Here is a 21,194-nt window from a genome sequence, read left to right on the forward strand (position 1 = left end):
AACTTGTAAATAAATATTCTTATACAGATTGACTAAGTTCCACAGTAAGCTCAAGAAGGCTTGTGTTGTGGGTACATACCGTAAAATGGGGTGAGTAGGGACGAAATCGAAGTTCAAACCTGGATAAAAGTTTATTTTTATATGTCGCACATTGATTTATATACAAAAATAGTGTTCCAGTGTATGAATTTTAGTTTGTAAATGATAATTTGTTGTTTCATTCATAACTTTAGAGATAAACACGAAATAGTAGGAAATCCCAGCTCACCCCGTAGTTGGGGTGACGAGGGATTTCCTACTAAGGTGAGTTTTGAAAATTGTTGGATCGACACTTTGGGATTATGAACATTATAATAGCTTGATTTGTTATTCGAATATATAATTTACGTAGCAGTAGCCTGTAGAAACCAACTCACCCCTCTGTCATCCCTCCTCACCCCATTCATAACCCAACTGCCCTGGTAATCCCTACTCATCCCATTTTACGGTAATACATAGAAAACACTCAAGACTCAAAAAAATTGTGGTGTAACAACTAACAGGTGGCCAGTTTACTGGCGAATTATCCTATAACCTATTATTATTACTTAAGAGCCCATCAACGTGCACACTAGCGCCACTGCTAAATAATCGTGATTATTTAAATTTAACGAAAGATATTTAAAAACGGAGGCCGCTACGTACTGTATTTTGTATTTAAGTACCTTTTGAATACATCAAACTAGTTTTTATGTTGCTGGATTCGTCGATCTAGGAACTCAAAACAAAAACGGCCATTTAACTTTGGACGCATAGATCAAGATTATTTAGCTGTGGCGCTAGTGTGCATGTTGATGGGCTCATAAGTATCCTTAACTTTCGGGTACGGTACAGTAGTGTCAATTCTTGTTTTTATGTCTGCTGTCCATCACTAGAAATAGGCTTAAATAAACATTTTTACTAATTAACACCGGTAGCCCGCGTCAAAATGACAGTCTTCCAAAAATGGCTCCCGGAAGTGGGTTGGCGCGGTCTGTCAAAACTGTCATTCTGTCAACGGTAATTAGCGGAGAGACGACTGGACATGTCACGTGGACCGTTAACGGGTGAGAAATAGGTTTAGGCGAAAATATAATCAGATACTGACAAACAGGCTAACAGGCAAGTCAGCCCACCAAAACAGCAGTGAATTTCTTATCCTTTTGACGTTATAACGTCTTATAAATCGATGAACACCGGTAGCATGCACGAAAAAGTGTCACGTTGTGGACGGATCTCCATGGTAACGTTGTGGATAGATCTCCATGGTAACGTTACGTTACGGCCAAAATATGCAATTTTTCATCAATGTTTTCTTATGACGTTATCACGCAAAATTATCGTTCGTAAATAGGGATTGCAATCCGGTCCGGCGGATCCGGTAATCCGGCCGGATCCGGCACATTTTAGGAGCTACCGGATCCGGTTAAAATCACCGGATCCGGACCGGATCCGAGAAAATAGAAAAAAAGAGCGCACACAGCACCCACTGTGCGTTTTAGGTGAGATAAAGGCGACGGATGGAAGAAAGAAGTTAAACAGAATAAAGAACGAATGAAAAAGTCAAGATTTAGTAAAATAAGAAGTTATTTAATATGATGATGATTGAGAACAGAAGAGGATTTCCTCTTCTTTCATGTGGGTGGCACGAATGGCACGATACGACGATTACTTAAATACTTATAAGTACAAATTAAAGGATGACGATATGTCATGGAAGGCATTTGTAACGACCGGTCTGGCCTAGTGGGTAGTGACACTAGTGTGACTAGTGACCATTCAGTGACTCTGCCTATGAAGCCGATGGTCCTGGGTTTGAATCCCGGTAAGGGTATTTATTTGTGTGATGAACACAGATATTTGTTCCCGAGTCATGGGTGTTTTCTATGTATACAATAAGCATGTATTTATCAATATACTATACGTGTACAAGCTTTGCTTGGTTTGGGGCTACGAGTAGGTCGATCTGTATAAGATTGTCCCCAAATATTTATTCATGAATTATTTCTTTATTTGTGATTTAGGCTATAAAACTATTTCCACGGATAATAAATGAAAGCAAGATAATATTGGAGCGCATTTCATATAATTTTGATTAAAAGTAAAATATGTTTAGTTACTAGAATGGATGTCAGCGTTACAAATAATTCCATCCTAGAACAGTTACGAAAACTTGTCCTTTCAAAAAGTTCCAATTCCCATCCCATAATTATCCCATTAACAGGCTTTGGAATCTAATCAAATTTATAATTTTATTGTAAACGTAAATTTGATCAGAATGCATGTGAATTTACATATAATAAAATTAATAAATGACTTAGATTTTAAATTTTATTTGAGATTGACATGATATGACACTTTTTTCCTCGTATAACGCATAAAACTTGAAAAATATGTAATTTAATTAACTTTCATATCCTTATACCTAACCGGATCCGGTCCGGCCGGATCCGGCCGGATTGTGGCAAAATCCGGCCGGATCCGGCCGGATTGATCAAATCAATCCGGTTTGCAATCCCTATTCGTAAACCGACTTTACAGGCAGCCATTTTTTTTTCTAAGTCGGTCCCTCGCTGCTGAGGATCGTGACTCCGCTTGCTAATTTTTCCTCTGGCAGCTCTCCACTTCTCCCTGTCGGTTGCTTTGTGGAAAGCGTTGCTTAGTGTGATGTCCATCAGAGCGAATACAATACAATACAAATACTCTTTATTGCACACTTCAATAAAAGGAGACAATACAAAAGAAAACAGAAATACAAGCAGAGGTAAACAACAGGCGGTCTTATCGCTATAAAGCGATCTCTCCCAGACAACCTTTGGGTAGCGGAAATTAATAAATTTACATATGTCAGTAGGTGTTGCAAATGCAATGAAAGAAACCTATCACTAAATACATAGAAAACATACAAATTACCATGCACAGAAAATAAAAATAAACAAAATAAAAATACATAATACATACATACACATACTTATATATACATACATACCATAAATACATATATAACAGAGCCAGCCGTGGAGAAAGAGTAACCAGATAAAACTATTAAGGAAGAGATGAGAAATGGAGGATGAATGGATGGATATTTGGTCACACCATCTCGTTGGACTTGGTCCTCTAGGCCCTAGGCCGTCTGCCGTCGTTGCCGAATTTCTTATAACATATAGAGCAATGATAGAGTGAAAGTGAGAATTAAATTCATATACATAGTTTGTCAAAGAACTGTCTCATATCAATCATAGACAGAGAGAATCATACTATCTTTGTCTTACACTAGTACTAGCACCCAAAAGAAAAGTATGAGTATAGTTTTCCTGGTTCGTACTGACTGACAAATTGGTTTGACCAACTATAAAAGTGCCGCACAATGCCGCCACGCACTGGTAGCTACAGTCAAAGACATATCTAACTTCGTATAAGACGAATAAAGTCTAAGGAAAAAACGTGCCTCGGAATTGAAGCAAAAGTCATTCTCGAATAGATGGCGCACACACCTTTAGCCTATCCTCGGCTAGATGGCGTGACGACACCGTTTCATATTTAACAATTTTAACACATAGATATTAGTTGAATGAACATGGATCCAAATGATATAAAAATAATAAAATCATTTATCCATATATATACATTTTTTGTTAACTTTATACGTTTTCATTTTGAGTTTTAGTCGTGTGTCGATAGATGGCAGTAAATTTACTGTGACTACAAAATTTACAATGACAGGACCCCTCTATACTATCTATTCTTTTTGCTACAGTACATACATACAAGTACATAAAATAGTAGAAATTAAATGAGGGCGCCACTTTCTTGGTAACTGTCACCTTTTTCACGTAAAATGCTTAAACATGGCAACAATTTAGTACGGAATTTTTTAGTTCAATTTTATTTAATTTCTACTATTTTATGTCGCAAGAATCCCGCCTTTATCTTTAGGGACAAATTTTAAAATAGGTACTAATACGCTAAAGTTTATGAATAAGAGGGTAACTATTTCCTATCAATCCTAACCCTTTTTATATTTGTTTATTTGTTTTTGTTGTAACAAACGTACTACATAACATACAGCAATGAATAATGATTTACATATTACGTCGTAATTCGTGAATCGATACTCGCGTGCGACCTAGGCTAACATCTGACCTGGATAATGCCTGCGGCGTACGATGCTACTCTTTGTTGTTTTTCGTACTTTGTTAGGTACTCGTACTTATGATTACCTTACCTCGGCGTTTAACCTCATTCATGTAATGAATATATAAGAGAGAGAGATATATATATAACTCCGTATAAGATAAATAAAGTCTAAGAAAAAAACGTGCCTCGGACGGCCAAGGAAAAGTCATTCTCGAATAGATGGCGCCATTACCTTTGGCCTATTCTCGGCTAGATGGCGTTAACGACACCGTTTGGTATTTAACAATTTTAACACATACCAGTGAAAGAACATGGGTCAGTATGGAACAATAAAAATTAAGAATCATTTATCCGTAAACATATTTTGATTATTTTATACATTTTCAATTTTATTTTAAGTTTTAATCGTGTGTCGATAGATGGCAGTAAATGTACCGTGACTGCAAAATTGACAATGACAGGACCCCTCTATACTATCTATTCTTTTTGATTACATTCATCACCATATCTGCCCTTTCTCGCCCACTGCTGAGCATAGGCCTCTCTTCTAGTATGTCACTTGCCCCAGTCCTGAGCTACATCCAGAACAAAACTGAGCCGCAATGGGGTTGGCCGGTGGAAGTTTTTAGCAGATGGCGCCATCATAGCTTGCCCCGTCAATCCCTAGAATTGTGTCAAATTTTTGTTTTTTTAATACCCTGGATGCCAGCTCTTTAAGCCAAATCTCATAGAAAAAGGGGCAAGCTATGATGGCGCCATCTAGGCAAACCTTTGACAGTTGCCAACCCCATTTTCCGGATGTCGTCCACTGTCCTCTGTTCATTATATAAGATTAACTAAAATAAGTTTTTTAATACAGTTGCTCACAAAGTGCTACTTTACGTAGCTGTTTAGCGTGCGGAAAGTTGATTATGTCGAACTAGTGCTTTTTAAATAGTGAATAGAATCAGGCGTTACTTTGCGGAAATCCATACTAATTAAAACCAAAATATTATTTTGCTAATCCGCGAAAAGATAACGTGCTAGTCAATCAGTGCTAACCCGTTATACTTACTTGCGTATTTTTACATGCAATGAATATTCCCACCCTCCCACCGCAAAAATAAATACGCAAATAAATATAACAAACCACCACCAAAATAATAAACCTCGACACGTGTTTCGCCTCTCTACGAGGCATCCTCAGGAGTTGTTGACGGTCTGACGCCCGGCAACGGAATGACCTGTCTAGAATGGTCGGCCATATTTATACCTTGACCACTCCCCCTACCGTGCAAGTGTGAGTGAGATGGAAAAATTCGTAATAACGGCGATGACGCAACATTCAATTGTTCGTTAAGAATCATGCCCCTATTGTTGTACCTAATTATTTCCAGTTGTTGTTGTTGTTGTTGCGTTTGGGTGTTCTGGAACAACTGGAAATAATTAGGTACAACAATAGGGGCATGATTCTTAACGAACAATTGAATGTTGCGTCATCGCCGTTATTACGAATTTTTCCATCTCACTCACACTTGCACGGTAGGGGGAGTGGTCAAGGTATAAATATGGCCGACCATTCTAGACAGGTCATTCCGTTGCCGGGCGTCAGACCGTCAACAACTCCTGAGGATGCCTCGTAGAGAGGCGAAACACGTGTCGAGGTTTATTATTTTGGTGGTGGTTTGTTATATTTATTTGCGTATTTATTTTTGCGGTGGGAGGGTGGGAATATTCATTGCATGTAAAAATACGCAAGTAAGTATAACGGGTTAGCACTGATTGACTAGCACGTTATCTTTTCGCGGATTAGCAAAATAATATTTTGGTTTTAATTAGTGCTTTTTACTTTTCCAATTTTTTTAAATTTATACTTGTTCCAATTCACGACTACTTATTGATGAGTGTTAATATTAGTTTCCTTTAAACGTCGTAATCAGCATAAAAACCTACTGTTAATGTAAGAATATGAAAAATATACATATTTCATATTTTAATACTTACCTCTTCATCATTATAACACGTTTATTTTTTAATATTGAATATTGAAAATTCCGTTCTTAATAAGGTGTCTGAATGGAACGGAATAGCTGCCAAACGCCCATAGATATAATATACTTAAAGACGACGTCTAAGCGAGCTGTCACTGTTACCACTTTTGTTTAGTGTACGATTAACAATGTTTTACTTATTTTTTCGCAACTGTATTAAAAAACGTCGTTCGATACACGTGCGGAAATATCATTCTTCACTCGTCCCGAGTCTTCCCACTCGCCTGCGGCTCGTGGCAAGATATCTCGGTACTCGTGAAGTAATGACATACCTTCCGCACTAGCATCGAAATGTACTATTTTAATACAGTTGCTCACAAAGTGCTACTTTACGTAGCTGTTTAGCGTGCGGAAAGTTGGTTATGTCGAACTAGTGCTTTTTACTTTTCCAATTTTTTAAAATTTATACTTGTTCCAATTCACGACTACTTATTGATGAGTGTTAATATTAGTTTCCTTTAAACGTCGTAATCAGCATAAAAACCTACTGTTAATGTAAGAATATGAAAAATATACATATTTCATATTTTAATACTTACCTCTTCATCATTATAACACGTTTATTTTTTAATATTGAATATTGAAAATTCCGTTCTTAATAAGGTGTCTGAATGGAACGGAATAGCTGCCAAACGCCCATAGATATAATATACTTAAAGACGACGTCTAAGCGAGCTGTCACTGTTACCACTTTTGTTTAGTGTACGATTAACAATGTTTTACTTATTTTTTCGCAACTGTATTAAAAAACGTCGTTCGATACACGTGCGGAAATATCATTCTTCACTCGTCCCGAGTCTTCCCACTCGCCTGCGGCTCGTGGCAAGATATCTCGGTACTCGTGAAGTAATGACATACCTTCCGCACTAGCATCGAAATGTACTATTTTAATACAGTTGCTCACAAAGTGCTACTTTACGTAGCTGTTTAGCGTGCGGAAAGTTGGTTATGTCGAACTAGTGCTTTTTACTTTTCCAATTTTTTAAAATTTATACTTGTTCCAATTCACGACTACTTATTGATGAGTGTTAATATTAGTTTCCTTTAAACGTCGTAATCAGCATAAAAACCTACTGTTAATGTAAGAATATGAAAAATATACATATTTCATATTTTAATACTTACCTCTTCATCATTATAACACGTTTATTTTTTAATATTGAATATTGAAAATTCCGTTCTTAATAAGGTGTCTGAATGGAACGGAATAGCTGCCAAACGCCCATAGATATAATATACTTAAAGACGACGTCTAAGCGAGCTGTCACTGTTACCACTTTTGTTTAGTGTACGATTAACAATGTTTTACTTATTTTTTCGCAACTGTATTAAAAAACGTCGTTCGATACACGTGCGGAAATGTCATTCTTCACTCGTCCCGAGTCTTCCCACTCGCCTGCGGCTCGTGGCAAGATATCTCGGTACTCGTGAAGTAATGACATACCTTCCGCACTAGCATCGAAATGTACTATTACAGTAGGTACATATGGTTCTATTTTCCCGCACTAGTGCGTACAATAGCACTTTTAGTGCGTAATATGTCAAAAGTTTAAACCATATGTACTGTAAAACGTTGTACGATACACGTGTCGATTTAAAACACGCCCTTCGGTCGTGTTTTAATTTATCGCCACTCGAATTTCCTCTTTTCCGCACTTGTATCGTAAATAACTATTTTAAGTATGCTGCTCCCTGCTCCCCACTCCCCTTGGCGACACCCTTGGTAATGTAGGCGCCTTTTTCTCCTAACAAGTTGTTTTGCCAGACTATAGACAGACATTCGTCTGTCCTGTTTTTGTACATAGAATAAATATCCTGCAAAGCTCGACCAGTTCCTATTCCTAACCACGTTAAGCAGTTAGCGCTAGCGTGCCCATAAATAAATCTAGATACAGAACTGGGCTACCGTTCATTATGCAGGGTCAGTGGGACGCGGCCCTTAGCAAGCGGGTTGTTATTTTATTTTTTTATTAGAGGTAAAAATAGAAACGAATGAGACCCTTTAAGAGGGATGAATACTGCGTACTCGTCCATACAAAAAGAGAAAATGTTTTTCCACTACTAAATATTTTCCATTTTCCATAATTTTTAACCGACTTCCAAATCTCAAAGGAGGTTATCAATTCGGTTGTATGTTTTTTTTTTATGTTTGTTACTCCATATCTCTGTCATTACTGGACCGATTTTGAAAATTATTTTTTTGATTGTATGTATATGCATACAGATTGGTCCCGTTTTTGTCAAAACCCAGTTCTGATGATGGGATCCATGAGGAATCGAGGGAACTCCTCAAATCTTAAAGGCATACATATAGTGATTTTTGGGTTTTTATCAACAAATCAAGCATATACATCCAGAAAAGTGACATTTGATGAAGTGGAAGTGCTGATGATGATCAGAACGGAACTCTTCAACGACGCATAGTTCACGTTTGGCGATTTGTCCTCTTAGTTATGTTTGTTCAGCAAGTTAAATTTTTAAGCCACATTGTTGTCAAGCTCGAGTTCTGATGAAGGGATCCATGAGGAATCGAGGGAACTCCTCAAATCTTAAAGGCATGCGTATAGAGATTTTTGTATTTACATCAGAAAATCAAGCATTTTCATTAAAAACTGTCGCATTTGATGAAGTGGAACTGCTGATGATGATCCGAACCTGAGGAACCGAACAAGGGTTAGGTTAGGTTAGAACTGCGAGCCTTACAGAAACGAAATGCCACTTGAAAAGTGGGTTTGATTAGGTTCGAACTGCGATCCTCACAGAACCGAACTGCTATCAGAGAAGTGGGTTAGGTTAGGCTAGAACTACGACCCTTACGGAAGCGAAATGCTAGTAGACAATTGGGTGGTTTTACCTCCTTTTCTACATAGTGCACAATCTACAATAATCTTTCACCGGCCCCCGTAGAAGTCGGTTTTTTTTCTTAAAAATTATTTAGTATGTTATCGACATAATGAAAGACTATGTTTATTGGTTTTCTTTTTATCTAAATTTGCATTAATTTATTTTTTAGAATATATTATGCATCAAAATTAAAGTGATTTGTTAAGATTTAGTTAGTGGAAACCGTTTTCTCCCGAAATGGAAATTTCATCAAAAAAGTACCTATTGTCAGTAGGCATTTTTCCCTCTTATTAAATTAATGTTTTACCGTACTGGGCCTGGGCGTGATGAAAAATGTGTGGAACGCCCATTGATGTCGCATACAAGTTTTTCATTCGTGATCTACAAACGCAGGCTTCGTCTAGTGGACATAGAAGCAAATCAGCTACAGGCTTCGTCGAAAAATATTAAATAAGAATAAGAATAAGAATAAGAATAATATTTATTTCTTTAACATTATCCAAAATAACAAAATGTCAAATTTAGTATCTACCTACGTCAAACGGTCTCTTGAGAAAAACGCATTTAACTGATTTGTAAGACCGAAGTGATCCCATAAGTGTTCCGTGAACAAAGTTTAGTACAGAACACTGAAAATATTAAAGTAGGTACTTACCTAGTAAAAAATCGGCAAATATAAGAGCGTTTGCTAAACCAGGACAGAATGATTAACAGGCCTATTCGGATTTCGAGATAATCACAAGATCTTGAGACGATTTAGAGATCAACTAGATCTACATTAGATATCGACTAGATGTGACTTGGATATCTAAGTCATAACTTGTCGAAATCGTTCAAGAGGTCCTCCAGAATCGCGGAAACGTCAAATTTGACATATCTATCTTACAAATATCTTTAAATTATCCGTATCGTAACTTGTTGAAGTCTAGTAGAAATCTAATTCATTTTCCGAATCGAGCCGTAAGTCCATTCTTGGTACTTACTAAATCTAACAACAACAATTTTGTCCACGCATTGGAAATCCGTACAAAAATAAAACTGAACGTCATTAGGGTTCCGTTTCTATTTTTTGGTATAGATTTTATTGATTTAGCTATATTCTTTTTATTTGTACTAACTAGGTATTTGTGTAGCTTGTACTACCTGTGCTTTGAATTAAAAACCAGTAAAGCGTATTTAACTATTTATTTGTTGTCTATTTCATACATTTCATCTGATGGATGCCTATTCAGATATTAATTTCTTGTTATCAAACCGTTATTATTATGAATATGATCTGACAGTGACATTTCTGGTTGAACATGTTCATGTTTTCTATGGAACGTTGTTTGCGATTACGGAGTTGGTCTTAAACTAATAAACAGTAAACTTGTTCAATATGGCCTACAGGAATATGGCTAAAGTGTGAAAAACAACCTCTAAAAAACCCATCCCTTTATGAATAGGGAGTATTAGTGCAATGTTCTGCCGCCAGAGTGCAGCACTATTTTGTTTAGTAAACCATAGAGTAACTTAAACATACTAGGCCTTAAACAGTTTTTTGACAAGTTTTCACTATGACATTGATGCATCAAGGCGGTTTGTTTACAGGTGGCCTGCCGTGAAACGCAAAAATCGAAATTTCTTTATCTGCTTCTCTATCGATCGAATAAGCAAGAGTGATAGAGAGGCAGAAACCGAACTTTCGATTTTCGTGTTTCGCGGTAGGCCATGTGATTGGCCTAGTGACGCCATCTACGCAGAGTTTTGCGTAATATTCCCCATTGTGACGGAACTACACCTTTATCCCAAACTCACGCTTGCCGGAATTCTCATATGTTTTATTTTATGGACATGTCTAGTTTATTTATAGCACTACGAATGCGTGGGTCTGCGATATAAATATATGACATATGTGGCCATGTTAGGTCCACTGACACACTTAAGGGGCCCACTGATTAACAGTCCGCCGGACGGTATTGGCCTGTCAGTTACAACAAAATTTTGACAGTTCCGAACAACTGACATGCCGATACCGTCCGGCGGACTGTTAATCAGTGGGCCCCTTTAATAAAATACATTATTATAGTAAATATTAAACTATTAGATCGCTAGATTTTTACTACAATGAAAAGCAATGGAATTTTAATGTTTTTTTTTGTGATAGTGTTAAGAACAAACTACTTATTAGGTAAAGAAAATTCTGGACTAGATAATTAACTTTTTATTTAAGTCTTCCAATCGTAACCGCGCGATTTTCCAAAATTTTGTTGTTATGTTAATATGTATCATAATAATACATTTTGTTGTTATGTTATATGACAATAATTAATACCTTTAGTTGGAGACTATTTATTTTGAGAAACGCTGTATAAACTCCCGCGCAGGAACGGCGTTCAAACATTAGAAATCTTAACTTGATTTGATATATTGAGTTCATCTCACTCGTACTTTTTTAGGGTTCCGTACCCAAAGGGTAAAACGGGACCCTATTACTAAGACTTCGCTGTCCGTCCGTCCGTCCGTCCGTCCGTCTGTCACCAGGCTGTATCTCACGAACCGTGATAGCTAGACAGTTGAAATTTTCACAGATGATGTATTTCTGTTGCCGCTATAACAACAAATACTAAAAACAGAATAAAATAAAGATTTAAATGGGGCTCCCATACAACAAACGTGATTTTTGACCAAAGTTAAGCAACGTCGCGAGTGGTCAGTATTTGGATGGGTGACCGTTTTTTTTTTTTGCTTTTTTTTTGTTTTTTTTTTTTTGCATAATGGTACGGAACCCTTCGTGCGCGAGTCCGACTCGCACTTGCCCGGTTTTACGTATTGGTGCGCGTTAGATACGAGTAAACTTACTGCTGTGAGGCAGCAACCCGAAGTGGAGCTTGGCCATGCTTCTCTGTCCAAAGCCGTTTGTGTCCAGTCGATGGCGCCGAGTTCGCTAAGGTCTTTCTCTCCGAGAGACGAAGTGGCAAAGTCTCTCCTGCAGTACCTAGGATGTCCAGACGGCTCACGAGCAGACAGCAGACATATACATACATACACACACATACACACACGTATAGTGGGCTGACAGCGGAGATACGAATAAAGACAAAGCAAATATCAAATCAATATTTTTTTCGAATGCGGCTCTAGGTATCGTATAAATGAGTGTAGACACACGTGGGCTGTCGTAGGGAGGCGCCGGCCCTAACTCGATTAAGTATATCGACTCGATAATTAACGAAAACATTACTATTTCAACGTTTTAAAATGGAATTTATCTACCTACCAACATTTAATTTTTAGGGTGGTCTAACAATGTAAAGTTGTAAATGTTCCCCCGGTTATTTTTTTTTTCCAAGAGACATTCAAATCCCCTATCCAAAACTGAATAGAGTCAAGTAAAAATGAATCCCACCAAAAACATTCTGTAAAAAACTAGCCAAGTCTCGATGGAGCTGCTTGTTTATCTCTAAAAAGTAATGAAATCTAGACAAAGTCGTGCCAAGTCTTAAGGTTCCTTACTGCGATTTCTTTATTATTATAGTTAATTTTACAGTTTATTTGTAGATATAACAAAAATAGATTTAAGTCATGTTTACGGTAAAATGGGGTGAGTTGGGACGAATCCGAAGTTCAAACCTCAATAAAAGTTTGGTTTATATATGTGGCACGTTGATTTATATAGGTACTTGAAAAGTGTTCCGGTAGTATGAACTTTAGTTTTTCCATGATAATCTGTCGTTTCATTTCATAGATTCAACGATAAACACAAAATAGTAGGAAATCCCAGCTCACTACGTAGTCGGGGGTAGGAGGGAAAGGAATTGAGTGATATGGAACAATTGCTAGAATTGACACAATATTACAATAGCTTGACTTCTCAAGAGAATAAAGTATTTACGTAACAATGTGATAACTCTCCTCACCTCATTCATAATCCAACTGCCCTCGTAATCCCTACTCACCCCATTTTACGGTACCTACTTTATATTAAACAATTATTACCATTGATGTCACATTTTTCGAAATCGATATCCTAATTACCGTCCCAACACTAATAAACTGGTGGTCTGTATCGTGGGCGACGTACTTAAGTAACTTTTTATCGACTGTCGATAAATTAAAATGGTGGTGGGCGTGACTGTTATTTATCCGAGATGCAGTCTTGCATTTAATGAATTTAATTATGTTTTGTCAACGTTGATTGATAAACTATAATTTAATTAGTGTTTTAGGACTTTTAGAAAAGATAATCTAATACATATATTATATGTGTTCCTGAGTTATGTTTTGTCAGTTTGTATGTTACAATTCTACCCATTAATTTCGCTCTGCGTTGGAAGGTCAGTTGGAACTGATTGACCACTGCGCCAAGTTAGTGACAATATTTGAAAATGCAAACTCAGTCCAAACAGGTAGCTTATGTAAAACCTGACCCACTCCACAATACCAGTCGGAGTGGGCGCTAACTACGACTCTTCCGGTCTACATTCACAAGTGGACGTTCTATATTCCTAATAAGTGAGCATTAACGCCATTACAGACTCATTGCACAGATTTAAGGCTCATTTAGACGGCGCGCGAACTCGCATGCGAGTTTAGGTACATTGCAGACTATTGAGGTTACAAGTTACATCCAATTCTGTCGGTTAACCAAATACCGCATTGTAATGATACTCGCATGCAAGTACACGCCTATCTGAGCCCTCATACTCGTAATACTGATATAGCTGACCGAGCGACTGAGAAGCACGAGCGAATCGGCACTGTTTCAGCTTGGGCAAAAATGCTTTCGTATGATGTCCGGCTTCACTTCATCACGTCATCTTGAATAAAAAAAATCTATATTGCATTCTCGTGCAAACTCGACTCTACGATTAAATTGTAAGGAAATAACCTATTTTCTTTTTTTTTATATACCTATGGGAGCATGTTGACGATTAAATTTCATTGTCACGGGCCCGTGACAATGCCGTCGTGGTATCAGTGTGTTTGGTGTGGGCCAAACCGGTGCCGCGGGTTGCGACATGCATTGTTTGTCCATAACGCTGTCTGAGCTGCGTTTAGACTATATCAGTCCAAGAGGCGAGCACCTACTAGCTAGACGTTTATTTCTTGTCTACCGATTGGGTTGGATTGCTGTTAGAAGGGTAGGCAAGTTTAGTAGCGGAGTTATTACATTTCATTGTCGTGCGCCCATGACACTGCCGTTGTGGTATCATTGTGTTTGGTGTGGGCCATACCGGTGCCGCGGGTTGCGACATGCATTGTTTGTCCATAACGCTGTCTGAGCTGCGTTTAGACTATATCAGTCCAAGAGGCAAGCACCTACTAGCTAGACGTTTATTTCTTGTCTACCGATTGGGTTGGATTGCTGTTAGAAGGGTAGGCAAGTTTAGTAGCGGAGTTATTACATTTCATTGTCGTGCGCCCATGACACTGCCGTTGTGGTATCATTATGTTTGGTGTGGGCCATACCGGTGCCGCGGGTTGCGACTTGCATTGTTTGTCCATAACGCTGTCTGAGCTGCGTTTAGACTATATCAGTCCGAACGGGAGAGTAACAGACGGTTATAACTTTATTTATAGAATGGTATCGGCCCTACTATTAAAAGGATAGGCAAGTAGCGGAGTGACTATATACATTTAATTGTCACGCGCCCATGACACTGCCGTTGTGGTATCAGTGTGTTGTGGTATCAGATATGTTAGAAGGGTAGGCAGACACCGCCGTTGTGGTATCAGATATATTAGAAGGGTAGGCAAGCGGAGTGACTAAATTTCATTGTCACGCGCCCGTGACACTATCGTCGCGTCGTGGGTGTGTTCGGTGTGGACTGAGGACCAAATCGGTACCGACTACCGATGAACAATAAAAATATACCTTTCAACTATAACTTCTGTCTATTAAAAAAAATCCAGCGTCTATACCTAATATACCACGATTACAAGTGTTTGAAATCAACCCCGAAAATAAAGCTACCTAATAACTAGTTAATTAATACATACTTCATTTCATTTCATTTCATTTATATCAGAACCATGGTTACATTAAGGTATTACATTTGTATTAAGTGCATGCATGGTTACCCTGTCAGGGCATAGCAACATATATTCTAAGACCAGAGATACATATAACTCCGTATAAGATAAATAAAGTCTAAGAAAAAAACGTGCCTCGGACGGCCAAGAAAAAGTCATTCTCGAATAGATGGCGCCATTACCTTTGGCCTATTCTCAGCTAGATGGCGTTAACGACACCGCTTGGTATTTAACAGTTTTAACACATATCAGTGAAGGAACATGGGTCAGTATGGAACAATAAAAATTAAGAATCATTTATCCGTAAACATATTTTGATTATTTTATACATTTTCAATTTTATTTTAAGTTTTAATCGTGTGTCGACAGATGGCAGTAAATGTACCGTGACTACAAAATTGACAATGACAGGACCCCTCTATACTATCTATTCTTTTTGCTAAGACTAATTACTAAATATACATAATTACATAGTCAAACATAAAGTCGCATTCAAGTAAGTAAACAATAGAAATTCATTACAATTAAAATAAAGGAATAATACAGGTACAGATTTAAGTAAAATTTTAAGACATAATCATAGTTGTTTGAAATAAAATAAAAATAAAAGTAATATAAAATAGTACATTTAAATTGAAATTCATTTATGGTTAAATTGATAAGATTCATAAAAGGGTCCAAATTCATAAGTACGTTATCCACATTTTATTATAATACATTTACAAGTGATTAGCACATTTATTTATAAATAACTAAATAATTTATTTACTTAATAACCATACCTGTGATAACTCGGGGCATCTATACGAAAGTGATGTAGCAAAAATATTTTATCGACAAAAAAATATATCGATGTTACTGTCAACATCTAAATGTTATTCGACATAAATAAATATTACTTATTTTCTCCTCATTTTTAAATAAAAAATAAACAAATTAAAACGTGTAGGTATTTATATGTTTTATTTTAAATAGTTTTATAATATATAATCAATATTTTTTCCATATTCGTCGGTATTGATGATTGCCGTCTAGATGAAAATATCCACTTTAAACTGACTGACTGTTCTTACTCTCTAAGATATGAATGGTACTGACAGTACATTGTTATTTTGATTGAAATGATATCTGCATTATTTTATTATCTTAAGAGGCTCGATATTAGATATGACATCGAACCTTTTTATTGTAATCGAGAATGTTTAATGAGCACATGTATTAAATTAGATATCAAATCCGTAGAACTTGACCCGAGTTATCCCAGGTATGTAATAATAACCTATTTACTCCAGCTTTTAATCTCCTTCAAAAGCTACTAAATAGGCTAAATACACACTGATAAAAACAAACTATTGCTACAACTTGTAACCGTCGAAACCCTCGCTCTAACCGGACAAGTAACTCTACTCTCGAACTATCTCCAAGCACTCCCCCATTGTAAACGCTCCATACGGCGCAGTGTAAATATATCCACTGCCTACGCGTAATAACATCATTATATGCATATTATGCATCGTCTAGATATCACTTTAGATACGGACTTCCGCTCTCATATATGTAGATTTAAGTACATGATCATCTTGGGTTTTATACGAGTAGGAACTATGATACTGATAAGGATACGATATCTGACAATATCTGTATATTTTATTATACCTATTGGCTCCTCTACACGATGGGCCAACGCCGGCCACTCCAAGGGACGCAGCAATGCGGTAGAATGAGATAGCAATACCACTTGCTCCCTCTAACGCATAAATGCGTCCCTTGGAGTGGCCGGCGTTGGCCCATCGTGTAGAGGAGCCATATGGATGTTACATCATTACATGAGACACATAGCTTAGGCCTTAGAATATTAAATTAATACTAAAGCTGCTTTAGATCACATACAAGTACCTACTTAAACTTAATAACTTACTTTCTGACTATTCCTGAAATGACTAAAAAAAATTTTCGACCGATAATAGCTGGAAATTTGAACCGACTTCAAAAATGAAGAGGTTATCAATTCGCCCGTTTTTTTGTATGTTTGTTACCTCCGAACTCACCCACACCGACTTTAAATATTTCACTTGCTAGCGCATACAAAAGACATATTTTATTTTGTCTTTTTGAAGTCGGTTTTTCTTTTTTTTTTAATTTTTATTTAATTCTTGTACCTACGAATAGCAATTTTGCTTGTTTTATATCAGTAGTAGGTAGATAGGTAGGTATACGTTTGGATTTCAAATTATTCTATGTATGTAACATACCAGCCAACTTATTGAATTAACAGCAATAAAATGGGTTACAATAATGTACTATAGGAATGTTTATGCAGACCCGTTTTAAATTTTATTTAGTGTAGTTCCGTCCAATAGGGCATGCCCATAAGGACCTTAGTTTCTCTTTCGAAAGGGTCTGAAAGGGAAATCGTGCCAATAATTAGTTGGTAGTTTAGATAGGAAACGTGGCGGAATTGGTGTAGGTTTGGCCGTTCCTAGCAATATAATATAGGTACGAATTTAAGAACAATTTCAGATATACTGGAAATAAATTGAAAATTTTAGGAAACTAACGAAATTTTCTTGCACTGTAGACGAACCCTTAGGGCTCTGCCATTTAATAAAATTTAAAAAAAGCGTAAAAAAATTGGTAATTACATTCTGCTTCAGCAAAAATGCTTTCGTATATGCATTTCCCAACAATTCCTTGTTAAATTTTGTGAACAGGTTCCATAATTTTATTTAATATTAGTTTTAAGTTTTATTTTATAGATAAATTCCTTTATTTTTTTTAAATGTACATACCTAAAACAGAAAATTAACACTAATCCCCTAATAAATTGGAACCCTTAGTTATACAATAAAAGTTCAAAATAGATTTTGGAATATATACAAAGAATTGTACGCTTATTGTAGGGACTTAGGGGCTGTCCATAAATTACGTCATCGATTTTTGACGATTTTGGACCCCCCCCCCCTAAAATCATCCAAAAATCATGCATCAAATGACCCCATTTCCTCCTACTTCATGCTACCGTCATCCGATGTCCAGACCCCCCCCCCCCCTAATTTGAAATGACGTAATTTATGAATAGCCCCTTAGGAGGTTACGCTATATTCTCATAGAAGTAATACGGACGGAACTAATCCTCAGTTGACCTCATCTCATACAACGGAAGACTGTGCCTTACTCGCCTTATCTTTACAGTTATAGTTGGTCAAACCAAATTAGTCAGTAAATAAGAACAAAAAACTATACTCGCCCTTTTCTTTCGGGTGCTAGTACTAGTGTAAGACAAAGATACATAATATGCTTATCTCTATGTTTGAAATGAGACGGTCCTTTGACAAACTATATTTATAGCATTGTCTTAGCTTTTCTAACCGCACACTAAAACCTATACGGATTCCTATTATTTTACTTGACCACAATCTCAAAAACTAACCCTAAGTATACTTCACACATTTCACACTTCACAACTTTAAATGCTTCAAATTAGAGTCGGATTTTCTTTGAACAGCTTGGTCAGTCACGATGTTATGGATTGGGTTGGTATTAAGTGCAATTTTGCGATGCATTGTCGTAGTGTAGTAACCCCGGTTGTGGTATTGGAATTGGCCATTGTGAGAAATTTAACGGATCTTGACCTATACCTAGTAATTCTAGTATACCAGACTTTAGAACGTAATAACGTGGAGGATATAACCAAACGGAGACGCCTTGTCTGTAATTGTCTGTACAAAACAGTCTGTCGATTTTTGCGGGAAATAGCCATGTCAGATAAACGTCAGTCCATACAATGTGTATGACCATTGGCCGCAGGCCCACTTCCACCATCCTACTAACCTGGGGTTAAGCGGTTAAACCGTTAACCTAGTGTCAAATTGTACTGGTAACCATGGTAACTCCAGGTTTAACCGGTTAACCCCGGATCATTGGAATAGTGCAAGTGCGCCTAGCGTAATAAGAATACATAAGGTGTGTTAGTTTAATAATATTGTACTTGGTTTGAAAGGACAGTTTTACAAATGTTTTTTACTATAGCATATTTGAGTGCCCCATGGGCAAAGGCCCCCTTGATTTCCACGACTCCCGATTTGGTGTTTCCCCCGCGGCCAGTTGTTCAGAAAGCTGTCCAGGTCATCCCGCCATCTCCGTTTGGGTCTGTCGCGTCCACGTCCCTCTACCGGCATCCACTTGGCTAAGCTAGCCCACCTCTTCGGATACATGCGGTAGACGTGACCGGCGGCCCAGTCCCATTTGATCATTTACAATTTTTTTTTTTAACGAGCCTATATGGTGTCCCGTTGCTGGGCAAAGGCCTCCCCCCTAGACTTCCAATCCTCCCGATTAACTGCAGCATCCGTCCAGTTGCTGAGAAATGTGTCCAGGTCGTCCCGCCATCTCCTCTTAGGCCGACCCTGCCGGCGTTTACATTTACAAATATTATTCAAAAAACTTTCTGTACATTTTCTACTAGCCGATCATTTGCGATACCTACGGCTAAAATTACCAGACTAAATCCTGATGACTTGCTTGAAATATAGGTATACTAAATCTATATTTGTTTGGTTCCAGGGCTATCTGCATGAGTGGCGCCGTTTCACCACGTTCTCTGAAGATGAGCTGACAGAGCTTTTCAACAATATAGAGGATATCTACAATTTCAACAGGTTAGTTGGATGAAATCATTATCTTCCTCGCGTTATCCCGGCATTTTTCCACGGCTCATGGGAGCCTGTGGTGTCCGCCTGACAACTAATCTCAAGAATTGACGTAGGCATCAGTTTTTAAGTAATTTAGTTGAATAAATGACTAGACAAATAAACTACATATTTTACTATTTCAGTGAATAAAGAAGTCTAGAAAGGAGTTGACTACTTGAAAAGTGAAGCCAAAGTGCGGCCATCTTTTGTATTATCCAACTTAAAGGAAGTTAAACAGCTATAGTCTGTATCTTTAGGTATTTAAATAAAAGAAAACAAACAATTGATACATTTTCGGGTAGTTATAATTATAACATTTATTGGTTAACCGACCAATTACAAAACCGCCTGGATCTGTAACTGACTTTAACCTACATTATTTGATCGTGTAATGTTTTCATCTACGCTCAACTAGCTTAGGGACATTTGAGGGTAGATTTTGTTTACTTTTATTTCAATACCTAAAGATACAGAGTATAGGAAAATATTTTATGCAACGTGCACTGATATGTAAAAACCAAAATTCTTTTCAAAGTGTTTCCAGTTTTCTAACTGGAAACACTTTGCGAAATGACAAATTAGCCTAATACTTTGGCGTAGTGAAAAGAACTCGAAAATCAAAATAACCATCACAGACCTCGTATCTCAGGGTTCCTTTTATTCAAATTTCAACAGTATTTCCAAGCAATAAGGTTGTATCTTGAAGAACGTTATTGCATGAGATGTGAGTTTAGTAAAGTTGGTGGTCACCCTTGCTATAGGGGTGTCGTTATAATAGGGAGGGTAGTTTGATGGGGGTTTAAAAAATACGTGTATAATGTGACAGCTCGGACTGTTGGGGTTCCGTAGGGATTAGCTATAGATTTTTTCGCAGTTTTGCTAGAATAGTGTTGAATGGTTTAGGGCCATTTTCACCGGGGTTAACCGGTTAAATCTAGAGTTGCCATGGTTACCAATACAATTTGACTCTGGGTTAACGGTTTAACCGGTTAGCCCCGGGTTAGTAAATTGGTGAAAATGGTGCTTATGCTTAGCCGTTAAATGTGTTGTTGTAACTCATCGAAATCACCGAAAAATTACAGGAATATATAACCGGATGAAAATCGACATACACATTTTCTCACTAGGTACCTATGCCCCGTATTTTTTTAAATCGGTTAACTTTGGGGTATAGCTAAATACATAAAAGTAAACTAAGTAAATGGCTTGGTTATTTTTTTTATTTTTAGCCAAAATAAGTAGGTACTTTATATGATGCATCGTATCGTTGTAACTTATAAACACGGGTATTGTATTTAACTCTGCCTACATACTTAACAATCGAAAACTTTGACATGAATATCATTTCTAACATCGATCGTCTGAGATACCTACATAGTACTGGTACCCACTACCGATACGAAATACTAATCAATATTATGTAAACCGGCCCTAAGGTTATAATCAGAAAAAAAAAAGA

The 21,194-nt window shown here is 37.2% G+C and overlaps 1 protein-coding gene across 1 annotated transcript in view; it reads left to right on the top strand.

Annotated features, from left to right (window-relative positions):
* Positions 1 to 21,194, top strand: part of LOC134801882 (uncharacterized) — a 180,842-nt gene that overhangs the window by 145,045 nt on the left and 14,603 nt on the right. The window contains exon 4 of the mRNA XM_063774534.1: positions 19,608 to 19,702. Coding sequence (XP_063630604.1) covers positions 19,608 to 19,702 — 95 coding nt within the window. The remainder of the gene's footprint in view (positions 1 to 19,607; positions 19,703 to 21,194) is intronic.

The sequence above is a fragment of the Cydia splendana genome, chromosome 23, assembly GCF_910591565.1.
Source record: "Cydia splendana chromosome 23, ilCydSple1.2, whole genome shotgun sequence".
Lineage (NCBI taxonomy): Eukaryota > Metazoa > Arthropoda > Insecta > Lepidoptera > Tortricidae > Cydia > Cydia splendana.